The following is a 17,435-nucleotide window of genomic DNA, read 5'->3' on the forward strand; positions in this document are numbered from 1 at the left end:
ATAGACCAGGAAAACCTGGTCATAGTTCTGCTGCTGCTGCTAAGTCGCTTCAGTCGTGTCCAACTCTGTGCGACCCCGTAGACAGCAGCCCACCAGGCTCCGCCAATCCTTCTAGAGACACTTAAAAAGAATTTTCCCAACTGCTAATGTAAAATCAAGATTTCCAGAAAATACTGAAACACACAGGAAAACTGAATTAAAAATTATAAAATCAGAAAATCTTCACTTCATTCCTTTGGGCCTATGTTCAAAATTCAAACATTAAACTGATTATGAACAAAATTTAGAAGATAGAAATACTAGTTCACTCTCTTTTTAAAGCCCCCAGAGGGGAATTCTCTGGTGGTCTGGTGGTTGAGACAACACGCTTCCACTGCATGGGGTGCGGGTTTGGTCCCTGTCAGGGAACCAGATCCCACATGCCGCCTGGTACAGCCAATAAGAAAGTCCCCAGAAACCTATTATTTTCTATTATCTCACCTTTCCCATCCAAAAAAAAATGACAACACAGTTGATTACTACCAATCAACCTGAATGAATATTAAGTGAAAGAACAGGCATATAATGGATAGCACTTTAATAATTTTAGTATTTAAAAATACAGATATTTCAAAAAAAAAAATACAGATATTTCAGTTCCATTTTAAAGCAATTCTCACTAAAGTGTGTGTATGTGTACACGTATACATGTACAATAAATCTTTCATATTCTTAACTACACTCAACAACTTTTCCCATCAAATTATATGTATCTAAGCCAGTAGTTTTGACCAAAACTTTCTCTGAAGTTGTGGTTCTCAACCAGAGGACATTTGACAATGACTGGAGACATTTTTAATGTCATAATTAAGGGAGCTGGTTTGGGCATTTAGTAGACAGAGGCCACAGATGTGACTATGTATGCTACAATGTACAGAACAATCTCCCATAAGAAAGAGTCACCTGCTTCAAAATGCCAATATTGGCAAGAATGAGTCACAAATATATATAACTTGTATTTGCATACTTTTATGTGTTATCATTTTAATTAATTTCTATTTTAAAAAGTATCAGCCTTTTAAAACAATCGTTTATTAATTCTGTTATCACTTCTGATAGTTCACATCAAGATAACCAGTACTTTTTAAACCAGAAACATACACATAAAGAAAGAAGACAGGGCTTCCCTGGTGGCTCAGTGGTACAGAATCCATCTGCCAATGCAGGAGACACAGGTTCAATCCCTGATCCTAAGCCTGCGCTCTAGAGCCCCAGAACCGCAACTTCTGAGCCCATGCACCGCAACTAGAGAGCAGCCTCGGTTGCTGCAACTAGAAAAAAGTCCGCATAGCAACAAAGACCCAGAACGATCATAAATAAATAAATACAATAGTAAATCTACTTAAATGAATCTTAAAAAAGGAAAGGGAGAAGATTAAAAGCAAAGGCATAAGAGAAAACCGTGAGATCAATGCACTCTGTCTAGCCACAAATAATCCCCAGGCCAAGGTGAAGAATATTCAAATATGGCAAACTGAAAAAAAAAAAAAAAATGGGACTTAATCTCAAGATTAGTCATTGTGTCTATAGATGAAAATCTGATTGAGTTCACATACTATGAATCCATCAACATAAAGTTCAAGACAGGCAAAATGACCATAATTCATTGTGTTAAAGATCAGTGTAGTAGGTCAATTATATCTAAATAAAACTGGAAAAGACAAACAATAAAAAAAATTTTAAATCATTGTAAATTTTTATTTCCTGGTTTTGATATGGTACTATAATTTATATGTCATCTCTGGGAGAAATTGAGGGAAATGCACCCAGGACTCTAATATTCTGCAATTTCCCATGAGTCTATCATTTTTTCAAAATTAGAAGGTTCTTAAAATCAATTTGAAAATAGACTAAAAAAAAAAAAGCAAAAACATACACATGGTCAAAATTACGTACTCATATTTGGTGGGCAAAGAATTGTCCTTTCAGGAGTGCTGAGTTCATGCGTGCTCAGCCATGTACAACTCTGTGACCTCACTGACTGTAGCCCGCCAGGCTCCTCTGTCCATGGGGTTTTCCAAGCAAGAATACTGCAGTGGGTTGCCCTTTCCTCCTCCAGGGGATCTTCCCGACCCAGGAACTGAACCCATGTCTCCTGAGTCTCCTGCATTGGCAGGTGAATTCTTTACCACTGAACCACCTGGGAAGTCAGTCCTTTCAGGAAATGGTGCTAAATCAATAACATTTTTTATTTTTTCAATTCAAAACAGCCTTGATCCCTGTGTCAAACCATATACCAAAAATTTCAAAAGGATTATAATCTAACAATAATAGCAATCTTCTAGCAGAAAACATAACAATATTTTCACAGCCTAAGAATAAACAAGGATACAAAAAGCATTAAGAATACAGTAAACCACTTAAAATTTGATCTGGATTTCCTTCATCAAAAGACAACATTAAGAAAGTGAAAATATAAGAAAACCTATACGGAAGACTAATAGGATAAATGATGAAATCAGAAAAGGGACCAGATTATTATTTGTATCAAATTTAAAGGTGGTGGTTTTGATAACAGTGCTATGGTTATAAAAGATAATGTGCTTGTTCCCAGAAAACATATACAGAATTATTTACGGAAGGGGGGTAAAAATTCTCCTACTGATAAATGGTTCAGAAAAAAAAATCTTCACACACAGAAAAAATTGAGAGAATGATAAAGAAAAAGTAAAATATCCTTCACTGGTAAATCTGGGTAATGAGTAACAGGAGTCCCTTATACTAGTACAAAATTTTCTGAAAGTTGAATTATTGCAAAATAAAAGCATCTTTAAAACCACAATAAGATACCAACCCATATACACAGGAATGGTTAAAATTAGAAAGACTGACAATACCAAGAGCAAATGAGAATGTGCAGCATGTGAAACTTTCGTAAATTGCCGGTGGGAGTACCTACTGGTAAAACCACATAGGAAAACTGATTGGCAATATCTACTGATGTTAAACGTACACTTTCACTTGGACACAGCAAATCCACTCCTAAGTCTACATTCCAGAGAAATGGATGCAGCATATATCCACCAAGGAACACACACAAGAACACCAGAGTAGCTTTATCCATAATATTCAAAAAGTGGAACCAAAAAAATGTTAATCAGTTGTATAATGGAAGGGCTTCCTTAGTGGCTCAGATGGTAAAGAATCTGCCTGTAATGCAAGAGACTCAGGTTCAATCTTTGGGTCAGGAAGATCCCCTGGAGAAGGGAATAGCAACCCAATCTAGTAATCTTGTCTGGAGAATTCCATGGACAGAAGTGCCTTTCCATGGGGTTGCAAAGAGTTGGACACTAAAAATAGTATACAGCAAAATTAAGAACAAATCACTGCTACATTTAATAACATGAAAGAATCTCATAGTCACACTGTTGAGAGAAAGAAGCCAGACACAAAAGAATAGACTGGATTATCTCTGACCACCCCCACACACACACGCCCTGTTTTTTTTAAGTTCAAGAATAGAAAACACTAATCTCTGGTGATAGAAGTCAGAATAGCAGTTACTCGGAGGTACAAGGAGGGCAGTATTGACAGGCAGGTGGCCTGAAGGACTCCCGAGTCGCTGGAAATGGCCTATGTCTTCATCTGAGCAGTGCCCAGAGAGTTATACACACACATCAAAAACTCAGTCTGCTCACTGACGACGTGTGCACTTTACGGTATTTAGCACACTCAGTGAGATGCGTAAGGAAAACAGCTGCCTTCCACACCCTCACTGGTCAGCTTGTGTCCAAAGAGGATCTTCCATCTTGGAGTGGAAAAATATCAAAAATATTTCAGACAAGAGATTCCAAATTACAATAATAAATTTCGAACTCATTTTTCAAATCAACAAAAGTCACAGAAAGCCACTATTTAAACACTGGGAAGACTAAACTTTAGATACAGACTTGTTTAAAGTAATATCTTAGGAAATATACTCCACAGAAAATATTTTCCTCTACTAATCTTAATGAATTCCACAAGCTACTTCAATATTATTCTTCATTTCTGCTTTTATTAGGGCTTCCCTGGTGGCTCAGATGGTAAAGAATCTGCCTGCAAAGCAGGAGACCTGAGTTCAACGCCTGGATTGGGAAGATCCCCTGGAGTAGGAAAGAGCAACCCACTCCAGTATTCTTGCCTGGGAAATCCCATGGACACAGGAGCCTGGCAGAATTCCACAAGTTATTTCAATATTATTCTTCATTTCTGCCTTTATTCACTCTGTGACATCCGAAGATCGTCCATTGCCAAGTGACTAAAGAGCCATCCATTACTTATTTTTCCAGTAATAAGAGACTGAACCAAACAAAATAAGGCTCTACTCTCAACAAAGGCAATTTTTTTTATTTGGGTCCATATTCAAACTTTCTCTGCTTGCCAGTTACCCAAATCACTGACTTTATATTGCTCCCAAATGAAACCCGTAAAAATTGCAATCTTGACATGGCAAAGTTGGCACCCATCTTCTAACAAATAATAAGCTAATTGGTATTCACCTCAAATATGTCCTTGCAGGTTTTCTCTGAAGTTTTCAGTGTAAAGGCAAGACAAAAAGTGTAAAAGCCACACTAAAAGCTTTAGGGAAAACATTTTCTTTCAAGAGAACGCCTGGACTTTACTTAGCTCAATGTGTTAGCGACACCTAGTGTTGCTTCTTTGCAGCACATCCAACAAAACTCCGAATCTCAACTTCAGTTCAGTCGCTCAGTCGTGTCCGACTTTTTGCGACCCCGTGGACTGCAGCACGCCATGCTTCCCTGTCCATCACCAACTCCCAGAGCTTGCTCAAACTCATGTCCATCGAGTCAGTGATGCCATTCAAGCGTCTCATCCTCTGTTGTCCCCTTCTCCTGCTGCCTTCAGTCTTTCCCAGGATCAGGGTTTTTCCAATGAGTCAGCTCTTCCCATCAGGCGGCGAAAGTACTGGAGTTTCAGCTTCAGCATCAGTCCTTCCAATGAATATGCAGGACTGATTTCCTTTAGGATGGACTGACTGGATCTCCTTGCAGTCCAAGGGACTCAAAAGTCTTCTCTTAACACCATAGGTCAAACGCATCAATTCTTCAGCACTCAGCTTTCTTTATGGTCCAACTCTCACATCCATACATGTTTAGTGGGAAAACCATAGCTTTGACTAGACAGACCTTTGTTGGTAAAGTCAAGTCTCTGCTTTTTAATATGCTGTCCAGGCTAGTCATAGCCTTTTTTTTTTTTTCCATAGCTTTTCTTCCAAAGAGCAAACATCTTTTAATTTCATGGCTTCAGTAACCATCTGCAGTGATTTTGGAGCCCAAGAAAATAAAGTCTGTCACCGTTCCCCATCTATTTGCCATGAAGTGATGGGACCAGATGCCATGATCTTAGTTTTCTGAATGTTGAGTTTTAAGCCAGCTTTTCCACTCTCCTCTTTCCCTTTCATTAAAAGACGTTTTAGTTCCTCTTCACTTTCTGCCATAAGGGTGGTGTCACCTGCATATCTGAAGTTACTGATATTCCTCCCCACAATCTTGATTCCAGCTTGTGCTTCATTCAGTCCAGCATTTCCCATGATATACTCTGCACACGAGTTAAATAAGCAGGGTGACAATATACAGCCTTGATGTACTCCTTTCCCAATTTTGAACCAGTCCGTTGTTCCATGTCCAGTCCTAACTGTTGCTTCTTGACCTGCATACAGATTTTTCAGGAGGCAGGTAAAGTGGTCTGGTATTCCCATCTCTTTAACAATTTTGCACAGTTTACTGTGATCCACACAGTCAAAGGATTTGGCATAGCCAATAAAGCAGAAGTAGATGTTTTTCTGTAATTCTCTTGCTATTTTGATGATCCAGCAGATGTTGGCAATTTGATCTCTGGTGCTTCTGCCTTTTCTAAATCCAGCTTGAACATCTGGAAGTTCTCGGTTCACACACTGCTGAAGCCTCACTTGGAGAATTTTGAGCATTACTCTCCTAGCATGTGAGACAAGTGCAATTGTGCAGTAGCTTAAACATTCTTTGGCACTGCCTTTCTTTAGGATTGGAATGAAAACTGACCTTTTCCAGTCCTGTGGCCGCTGCTGAGTTTTTCAAATTTGCTGGCATAGTAAGTGCAGTACTTTCACAGCATCATCTTTTAGGATTTGAAATAGCTCAACTGGAATTCCATCACTCCACTAGCTTTGTTCATAGTGATCCTTCTTAAGGCCCACTTGACTTCGCATTCCAGGATATCTGGCTCTAGGTGAGTGATCACACCATTGTGGTTATCTGGGTCATGAAGAACTTTTTTGTACATTTCTTCTGTGTATTCTTGCCACCTTTTCTTAACATCTTCTGCTTCTGTTAGGTTCATACTGTTTCTGTCCTTTATTGTGCCCATCTCTGCATGAAATGATCCCTTGGTATCTCTAATTTTCTTGAAGAGATCTCTAGTCTATCCCAGTCTATTGTTTTCCTCTGTATGTTTGCAATGATCACTTAGGAAGGTTTTCTTATCTCTCCTTGCTATTCTTTGGAACTCTGCGTTCAGATAGAGATATCTTTCCTTTTCTCCTTTGCCTTTCACTTCTCTTCTTTTCTCAGCTACTTTCAAGGACTCCTCAGACCACCATTTGCTTTTCTGCATTTCTTCTTCTTGGGGATGGTTTTGGTCACTGCCTTCTACAATGTTACGAACCTTCGTCCATAGTTCTTCAGGCACTCTATCAGATCTAATCCCTTGAATCTATTTGTCACTTCCACTGTATAATCATAAGGGATTTGATTTAGGTCATACCTGAATGGTCTAGGGGTTTTCCCTAATAAGTCTTAACTTATTGAACCTCAAATACACTGTTTCATATAATTCTCATCTTTTAGGTACTGTAATGAATACATTTTCTGTTTAAACAAGATCTGTTTAAGATATTCAGCACTTCAAAAGAGGATGAGAGGACTTCCATGGTGGTGCAGTGGATAGGAATTCATCTGCGAATACAAGGGACATGGGTTTGATTCCTGGTCTGGGAGGATTCCACATGCCACAGAGCAACTAAGCCTGAGTGCCATAACTGAAACAGGCAAAACTAATCTACAGTGGAAAATAAGATAACAATAGTGGCTGTTTCACAAATGGGATGGAGGAAAAATTGAGAATAGCCATGAGGGAAATTTCTTGAATGACAGTCATGATCTTATCTTGACACAGATTTGTGCTGCCATGTACTTATCAAAGCTCAGGAAGTTTACATATTAAGATTTGTATATTTAACTGTGGGTAAATTTTACATTAAAAACTAATCAAATATTCAACTTTAGTTAATGATAAGCCATGCAAAAGTAGTTAGGGGAAACTATGCTGATTTTGCAATTTACTTTGAAATGCACCCAATAAGATCTATAGATAGAGACAAAATAAAGCAAATATAGTAAAAATTTTCATGGTATAATCGAGGTGGTGAGTATATATATTTTCCATAAATTGGTTCAACTCTGCTCTATATTCAAAATTTTTGAAGTTCTTACAATGGTACAAAGCTCATTTTGTAAGTTTTACCTTGCAAAACTGTAGCCCAGAATACCTCTGAGACACCCAGCATTTTTCACCTGCTCACCAAGCTCCACCAAGGTGTCTCCCTGCTATTTTTAAATATAGAAAACAGAATCTATATTTAAGAATCTATATGAGAGAGTAATGCCCCTTCCTCAAATGCCCACAAGACTTTCTCCTCCACACTTCTGCTCTGTAAGTCACTGAGAGAGGCTTTCAAAGACTACCTTACATAATACATCAACCCACAACAACATCAACCACCCCACTATAACACTTGGTATGTGTTTATCTATTATGAAAGCATGGTACATGTTTTAATATCATCTTCCCCACTCTTCAACCCACCTACCTAGAATAGAAATTCCGTAAGAATAATGGTTTTCTTTAGCTCATTGTTGTTTTCCCAGCACCTTGAACAAGGTCTGGCATATAAAAGACAATCAATAAATCTTTGCTGGGTGAATGAACGAGGCAAGTATAAATGGCATGGCTTTATAAGAATGCAATTTGGCAAATCTACCAAGAGCCTTAGTACACCTTTTATTGATCTCTCTAAATTACATGATCATAAAGATATTTATCTCAATATTCTTAAGAAGAAAAAAACTTAAGAAATCTCAATCAATGTCCAACTATAGAGAAAAGAACATTTCCACCTCAGAACCTCTGACTTTACTATTTGCTGTTCCAATCATACTGTGGCTAAATTTAATTACTTCCGTTCCACTTTCTTATTATAATCTCTTTTTTCTTCATATTACAATTTGTCTTCATTTATTTTTATTTAAATCCAGTTCTTCTACTAGCTCCATTAGAGAAAAGACTCTATTTTGCTCAAAATACGTACTTTATTACAGACTTGTGTTGAATAAATGAACACTTTTTAAGTTCTCATACCTCAGGGTACCCAGTCAATCTATGTGTCAGACTGGCTGGAAAAAAAAAAAAAATATATATATATATATATATATATATATATATATCAAGTATATACATATATCAAGAATATATATATATACATATATCAAGAATGCAAGCAAGATATTTTAAAATAACTGAAATAAATAACTAAGGTAACAAGAGCTAAAAGAATTATGGGAGTTAAAGGAGAAGTACAGAACTACTGTACATACAAATCCCATAAACCCATTGGGTCTTTAGTCCGTGTACTGCTGATTTTTTAATTAACTTACATTGCCATGTGTAAAACAGACAGCTAATGGGAATTTTCTGTGACTCAGGGAACTCAAACAAGGGCTCTGTGACCACCTAGAGGGGTGAGAAGGGAGAGAGGGAACACATGCATCCCTGTGACTGAGTCACATCAACATTTGACAGAAAATAACAATTCTATAAAGCAATTACCCTTCAAATAAAAAGTATAAATTTAAAAAAATTTTTAAATAATAACAAAAATTTTAAAAAGAATTTTAAAGGAATTCCCTTGGCAGTCCAGTGGTTAGAACTCCGTGCTCTCACTGCCAAGGGCCCACATTCAAACCCTGATTGGGGAACTAAGATCCCACAAGCCACATGCCATGGCCAAAAGTAAAATAAAATAAATTTTTTAAAAAGGAATTTTAAGCAAGAGCACCAATATTCACATTATCAAAAAGAGGTAATGACATTGCTAGGCATGAGTAGGAAAGGGACCTATTTATCCAGAACAACAACATAAATAATCATTCTTTCTCACGTTACATCAGACGTGTTGACAGAGGCGCCTGACAGCTTGGGAAAGCTCTGACTACTGCTGTTTCCTGCAGGCATCTCACACCCAAAGTCGTAGGAACTGGGCAGTAGAGATGCTCCTTCTGCACAGTTTTGAGCTAACTCTCCCTAGCTAGATTCTGAGATATCATCTAAGCCTCAAGTGCATTTGTGCATTTCATAAAAAAGGTTGATTTGAATTGATGGTTTTGAATTGTGGTGCTGGAGAAAAGACTCTTGAGAGTCCCTTGGACTGAGAGGAGATCAAACCAGTCAATTCTAAAGGAAATCAACCCTGAATATTCATTGGTAGGACTGTTGCTGAAGATGAAGTTCCAATACTTTGGCCACCTGTTGCAAAGAGCCAATTCACTGGAAAAGATCTGACTCACTGGAAAAGATCCTAATGCTGGGAAAGACTGAAGGCAAAAGGAGAAGAGAACGTCAGAGAAGAGAAGGGTTAGAAAGCATCATTAACTCAGTGGACATGAATTTGGGCCAACTCTGGGAGATAGCACTGGACAGAGGAGCCTGGCTTGCTACAGTCCATGGGATCGCAAAGAGTCAGACATGACTTAGTGGATGAACAACAACAACAAACTTCATGAACAATTTTTTTTAATGTTTAGCCAGGATGTTTATTTTCTTAACCTGAGACTCAGAGGTGGGACAATTATATAAAGTCAACCTTGGGCACAAACTTGAAGCAAAAACCGAGCTGAAATTCAGCAAGGATTGACTTTCTGCCCACCCTCACTTAACTCTAAAGCAAATACGATTTACAGTCTGCAAAGGTTCCTTAGAAGCAGGTTTATTTCTAGACTGACTGACATAAGCTCCTCGGTCTAGCACATGGTAACACTTAAATGATTACTGAATGGCTAACTAGTGATAAACAAGTTTCAGAAGGGTTAGTTAGAGTAATAGGTAACTCACACTAGTCTCTAAGGATGAATATGTGAAGACACATCATAACCTTTTACACTGAAAACTACACTAAGCTGCCATCCCACTTGCATGGCATATCTTCTGCTACCGCAGGGAGGAAGTAGAGCCCTTAGACAGTGGGCTTTGAATGTGAAGTCAGACAGAACTGGGTTTGCATTCTGGTTCCTCCTCTTATAAGTAGTGTGACCTTACCACCTATAAAATAGGATAACTTCTCCCTCACAGTACACAACACATGAGACAATGTGTATATAAAGCTCTCTGAACACAGGAAGAGCTCCATCAGTGCAACAGAAGGAGCTTATTTTTCCAAACTGCCTCCTAATTCTTGAACCAGTCCTCATGGGGGCTATACTACTACAATAGTAAACAACTGACAGTCAATGAAAATTCCACGAAGAAAAGATTATTCAGTTCTCTCAAAATACAATCTGGGCATAAGAATTACTTTAAAGAAGTAATTAAAATTACTCAGAAGACCTTTAAGTTACTCAGAGCTAGACATAAGTCAACTATTAACAGCGATACCTCTAATTATAAGCAAAGCAAGTGGGCAGCCTGAGTACCACCAAAGGAATGTGCTCAATCTGGTCAACACCCCTAATCCCACAAGGCCCAACCCTGTTAAGGCTCTAGCTTCCTCTTTGCCTTCAAGTCTGTCAACAGTGTAAAGAATCAAAATGGTGGTGACCTAAATGGGAAGGGAATCCAAGAAAGAAGATATACATACATTTACATACATATGGTTGGTTCACTTTGCTGTACAGTAGACACTAACACAGCATTATAAAGCAACTATACTCCAATCACTCAATCAATAAAAAATAAAATTTTTTAAGACTCGAAATAAAGAAAAGGTTACATTTACAAAATCCTCTCCTCTGAACACAACCTAGAATTATTTCTCTTGCTAGAAAAAAGCAAACAAACAAAACACTGTTACATTTTAGGTCCTTTGTCTATGCCTTTGGCATGATACTTCAATTACAAACAACATTGCAAGGTCTTGAAAAAATGTCAACTACACATCCCCAAAGGCAAAAAAACAGGTTCACTCGATCCATGACATAGCAACAGGATTCTTCTATCTCTGCAAAATAAAGCCAATCTTTAATAAGACATATAAAGCCTCAAATCCTAAATATTTAATAATATGATACATAATTATTATAAGATTAGGGCGTGAATGTGTCTGTGTGTTAGTCGCTCAGTCGTACCCAACTCTTTGCAACCCCATGGACTATATAGCCTGCCAGGCTCCTCTGTCCATCGAATTCTCCAAGCAAGAATACAGGAATGGGCTGCCAATCCCTTCTCCAGGGGATCTTCCCAACCCAGGAATCGAACCTGGGTCTCCTGCATTACAGGCAGATTCTTTACTAACTGAGCTACCAGGGAAGCCCCCTATAAGATTAGAGGGAAGACTATAGTTCATTATAAGTGATTTATAGAATATAAGAATAAACAATATTTTTAAAATATTCTTAAATTATTTAAATATTCTTAAAATTCTTAAATTATTTAATTATATAAATTATATTTAATTATTTAAATATTCTTAAAATATTTAAGAATTATGAAGATCAATGTACTCATTACTCAATAATCCTTAAGCCAAATTCTATACTCAAGAACATCAAGCATTTCATTAAATTTGAGGCAATATATATTTACTTATAAATCTTTTAAGAAGTAACCCAGAAATGGGAGAGAAAAAAATTCTAGCTGAACCACCCATACAAAACAGGCTTCAAACAATGTAGTAAACGCCTTTATTAAAGGCACAGATATTGGCCCCAGGTCTCCAACTGCAAAAAAAGAAACACTACACAATAGATGTTCCACCGGCCAACTAGGCCTTCCACCCCAATCTACAGGAAAGGCATGCTATCTAGGCCATGCCAAACACCAGAATATAGCTAGGTATAAGCCAAAGTATGTAGTCCCAGCTACACTTCACTGAGCTGTGATCCCACCAAGCTTCTTCCTCTTCTAGTACATTTACTTTTGGTCATCCCAGAGAAGCACATGTAGGACTGAAGATGGAAACTGCGACCAGTATTAGGCAATTAAAAACATTTATCAAAACTGTGATTTATCCTAAACAGATACACAGACACAAAATGACCTTAGTTCAAGTTCATGTATTATATCAGTGTTTCTAGTATCAGAAAAGGGGAGGGGAGGGTGCACTCAAGTGTTTCCAATAATTGGAAACAAGTTATATAAATTAAGGAAAGTCCAAATAAGAGAATTATATATGGTTATATACCCCATAGAGAAGCTCTTGGAATACTAATTCATAAGGAAAAAATAGCAAAGTACAGGCAGCTGTATAGTATGTTCCCTTCTGTTAAGGAAGGGCAGGGTGTGAGAAATATATATGTTCTTATTTACCTAAAAAATCAGGATACATAAGAAACTAGAAATCCCAGGAAACTAAAAACTACTCAAGATAAGGGGAACTGAGGACAACAGAGGTAGGGAGTTGTTATCCACTTAGGCCTCTTGAATTTTGTACCATGTGGATGTTTTAACTGACTCAAAATGTTTTTTTTTTAATAATCGCTAATTTTTTTTTAATAATTGCTAATTTTTTTGAAGCTTTCTATAAGTTTCTTTATCGTTGTTTAGTCATTAAGTCGTGTCTAACTCTGTGACCCCATGGACATGCTCCTCGGTCCAAGGGATTTTCCAGGCAAGAATATTGGGGTGAGTTGCCATTTCCTTCTCCAGGGGTTAGACTTTACTCTTTCGTAAAAATTGCAGGAAAAGAGAATAATAATACCTACTTCATAGGGTTACCATGATGAGAAGTGAGATCTTCCATGTAAAGTGATCCCCACAATTGCTGGCCTACTTTACAAACCACTTACCACATGGTTCAGTTCCCACTTGCCCTTTACTCTTTGGGCCTCCTATGGGGTTCCACACAAAGCAGTCTCTGAGCAACTGCTTGCAAAATAAATGGAGGCATCCTTAGAGAAAATATGGCCACCAGCTAGCATGCTGCAAAGGTTTATATTTCAGGGTGTTAGCATCTTCATACTTACAGGGATGCTCCAGACCTGCATTCCATCACTGTAGCCAATCATAATCAGCAAAGGCGGCTCATTCCCTGTGCTATGAATTTCATGAAATTCCAGATTTCTTGATGTATCTGCATTAGAATTAAATAACAGAAGAGGAAATTTAAAAGACACAATGTCAATCAACAAAAACAACGACTCTCCTTTAATGCTATTGGCATAACGATTGCTTCAATTATTTTTCAATAAAAAGTTCAGAAGTTTCGGGACTTTCCTGGTGGTCCAGTGGTTAACAATCTGCCCTGCACTGCAGGAGACATGGGTTCAATCCCTGGTCAGGGACCTAAGATCCCACATGCTGCGGGGCAACCAAGCCTGAGCAGCACAACTACTAAGCCCAAGCACCACAACTAGAGAGACCGACGCAATGAAAGGCCCCACAGGACGCAAGGAAGATCCCGGCTGCCACAAATAAGATCCGACCCAACCAAATAAATACCTTCTTTAAAAATTGAGAGGTTTTGGGAGGAGGAGCCAAGATGGCGGAGGAGTAGGACGGGGAGACCACTTTCTCTCCTACAAATTCATCAAAAGAATATCTGAACGCAGAGCAAACTTCACAAAACAACTTCTGATCGCTAGCTGAGGTCATCAGGCGCCCAGAAAAGCAGCCCATTGTCTTCAAAAGGAGGTAGGACAAAATATAAAAGATAAGAAGTGAGACAAAAGAGCTAAGGACGGAGATCCGTCCCGGGAAGCGAGTCTTTAGAGGACGTTTCCAGACACCGGGAAACCCTCGCACTGGCGGGCCTGGGGGAAGTGTTTGAATCTAGGAGGGCAACCTGACTGGGAGGGAAACAATAAATAAAACCCACAGATTACGTGCCTAAAAGCAACTCTCAGCAGAAAAGTGCCCCAGACACCCGCATCCGCCACCAGCAAGTGGGGGCGGCACGGAGAGAAGCGGGCGGCATTGTTTGGGGCAGGGTCCAGGCCTGAGTGCCCTGAGGACAATCGGAGGGAGCTTTTGTGAGTTACCAACTTGAACTGTGGGAGAGCAGGGAAGAGAGAGAAAATTAACCGGCGCGAGCACGCTGCCGGCCGTTTGCGGAACGGGGGACTGAGAGAGTCAGGAGAGGGGCTCGCAGGCTGCGGGCCGGCCCGGACCCGCCGGAGGCGGGAGCACGTCGCGCTGCGACCGACGCGGGGGGGGGACTGGGGCTGTGGACGCAGAGGGCGGAAGGCGCACGCACCCGACTCGCGCCGGCAGAAACCGAGATTGGGACCATGGAAGGGAGTGGGTGCGCCGCACCCGGAGAGAGTGCGCCTGTCAAGCCCCTGGCTGCCTGGACCGCTCTGACGGGGAAGGCACAGAGAGCAGGCGCAGCCTTTTGTTCTGCGCTTTTGTGGAACACCCGAGGGCTGGAGCTGCGCGCGGCGCGCTCCATATAGAGCAGCCGGGAGCCTGAGCAGCGGACCGAGAAAGCAGCGCCAGCCTCTCCCCGCAGCGCCAGCCCTTCCCCGCAGCACCAGCCCCTCCCAGCAGCGCGACCCAACTAGCTACCTGAATAAGAGTCCACCTCCGCCCGCCTGTGTCAGGGCGGAAATGAGGCTCTGAAGAAACCGGCAAACAGAAGCCAAATAAACAAAGGGAACCGCTTCAGGAGAGAGCGGTGCAACAGATTAAAATCCCTGTAGAAAACACCGATTACACCGGAAGAGGCCTGTAGATATCGAGAAGTGTAAGCTGGAACGAGGAGATACCTGAAACTGAGCTGAACCGACACTGACTGCAACAGCTCCAGAGAAATTCCTAGATATATTTTTACTTTTTTTTTTTTAATAAGAAAAAAAATTTTTTTTAATTTTTTTTTTATATTTTCTCTTTTATTTTCCTTTAAAATTCCCTATTACTCCCCCATCACTCCTTAACTTTCATTTTCATAGATTTTTACGATTTTTTTAATTAGGGAAAATTCTTTTTTTTTTTTTTCCTTTTTTCCTCCTTTTTCTCTTCTATTTTCTATTTTTCTTTTTCTCTTATTTCTTTTAAAGTCCTCTAGTACTCCTCTACTACTCCTTAATTTTCATTTTCAATACACTATAACCTTACCAAAAAAACAAAGAGAAGCCCTATTTTTTAAACTGAACTTCATATATATTTTTAAAAATTTTTTTGTGTGTGTTTTGGTTTTTGTTTTTAACATAGTATTTTTAAGAGTCTAATCTCTACTCTAGATTTTTAATTTTTGTTTTTCAATATATGATATAAATTGTGAACATTTAAGAATCCAATATTCAGTTCCCATTTTTATTCAGGAGTGTGTTGATTATTCTCTCCCAATCTTGACTCTCTGTTTTCTACCTCAGAACACCTCTATTTCCTCCTTTCCCCTTTTCTTCCCAATCCAATTCTGTGAATCTTGGTGGGTGTCTGGGCTACGGAGAACATTCTGGGAACAGACAACTGCGTAGATCTGTCTCTCTCCTCCTGAGTCCCCCTTTTTCTCCTCCTGCTCAACACTATCTCCCTCCTCCCTCTCCTCTTCTTCATGTAACTCTGTGAACCTCTCTGGGTGTCCCTCACGGGGGAGAATCTTTTCGCCATTAACCTAGAAGCTTTATTATCAGTGCTGTGTAGTTGGAGAAGTCCTGAGACTACAGGAAGAATAAAACTGAAATCCAGAGGCAGGAGACTTAAGCCCAAAACCTGGGAACACCAGAAAACTCCTGACTACATGGAACTTTAAGTAATAAGTGACCGTCCAAAAGCCGCCATACCTACACTGAAACCAACCACCACCCAAGAGCCAATAAGTTTTAGAGCAAGACATACCAAGCAAATTCTCCAGCAACGCAGGAACAGAGCCCTAAACATCAACATACAGGCTGCCCAAGGTGACACCTAACACATAGACCCATCTCAAAACTCATTACTGAGCACTCCATTGCTCTCCAGAGAGAAGAAATCAAGTTCCACGCACCAGAACACCGACACAAACTTTCCTAACCAGGAAACCTTGACAAGCCAATCGTCTAACCCCACCCACTGGGAAAAACCTCCACAATAAAAAGGAACCACAGACCTCCAGAATACAAAAAGCCCAGTCCAGACACAGCAATCTAAACAAGATGAAAAAGCAGAGAAATACCCAACAGGTAAAGGAACATGAAAAATGCCCACCAAGTCAAGCAAAAGAGGAGGAGATAGGGAATCTACCTGAAAAAGAATTTAGAATAATGATAATAACAATGATCCAAAATCTTGAAAACAAAATGGAGTTACAGATAAACAGCCTGGAGACAAAGATTGAAAAGATGCAAGACATGTTTAATAAAGACCTAGAAGAAATAAAAAAGAGTCAATTAAAAATGAATAATGCAATGAATGAGATCAAAAACACTCTGGAGGGAACCAAGAGTAGAATAACGGAGACAGAAGATAGGATAAGTGAGGTAGAAGATAAAATGGTGGAAATAAATGAAACAGAGAGGAAAAAAGAAAAAAGGATCAAAAGAAATGAGGACAACCTCAGGGACCTCTGGGACAATGTGAAATGCCCCAACATTCGAATCATAGGAATCCCAGAAGAAGAAGACAAAAAGAAAGGCCATGAGAAAATACTCGAGGAGATAATAGCTGAAAACTTCCCTAAAATGGGGAAGGAAATAGCCACCCAAGTCCAAGAAACCCAGAGAGTCCCAAACAGGATAAACCCAAGGCGAAACACCCCAAGACACATATTAATCAAATTAACAAAGATCAAACACAAAGAACAAATATTAAAAGCAGCAAGGGAGAAACAACAAATAACACACAAAGGGATTCCCATAAGGATAACAGCTGATCTATCAATAGAAACCCTCCAGGCCAGAAGGGAATGGCAAGACATACTGAAAGTAATGAAAGAGAATAACCTACAACCTAGATTACTGTACCCAGCAAGGATCTCATTCAGATATGAAGGAGAATTCAAAAGCTTTACAGACAAGCAAAAGCTGAGAGAATTCAGCACCACCAAACCAGCTCTTCAACAAATGCTAAAGGACCTTCTCTAGATAGGAAATGCAGAAAGGTTGTATAAACGTGAACCCAAACGTGAACAAAGTAAATGGCAACGGGACCACACCTATCAATAATTACCTTAAATGTAAATGGGTTGAATGCCCCAACCAAAAGACAAAGATTGGCTGAATGGATACAAAAACAAG

At 39.4% G+C, this 17,435-nt stretch overlaps 1 protein-coding gene across 1 annotated transcript in view; it reads right to left on the minus strand.

Moving 5' to 3' along the window:
- The window catches only part of BCAS3 (BCAS3 microtubule associated cell migration factor), a 583,611-nt gene that overhangs the window by 533,986 nt on the left and 32,190 nt on the right, over nucleotides 1-17,435 (minus strand). The window contains exon 6 of the mRNA XM_061140731.1: nucleotides 13,248-13,354. Within this exon, the coding sequence (XP_060996714.1) occupies nucleotides 13,248-13,354 (107 nt within the window). The remainder of the gene's footprint in view (nucleotides 1-13,247; nucleotides 13,355-17,435) is intronic.

This window comes from Dama dama, chromosome 5 (genome assembly GCF_033118175.1).
Source record: "Dama dama isolate Ldn47 chromosome 5, ASM3311817v1, whole genome shotgun sequence".
Classification (NCBI taxonomy): domain Eukaryota; kingdom Metazoa; phylum Chordata; class Mammalia; order Artiodactyla; family Cervidae; genus Dama; species Dama dama.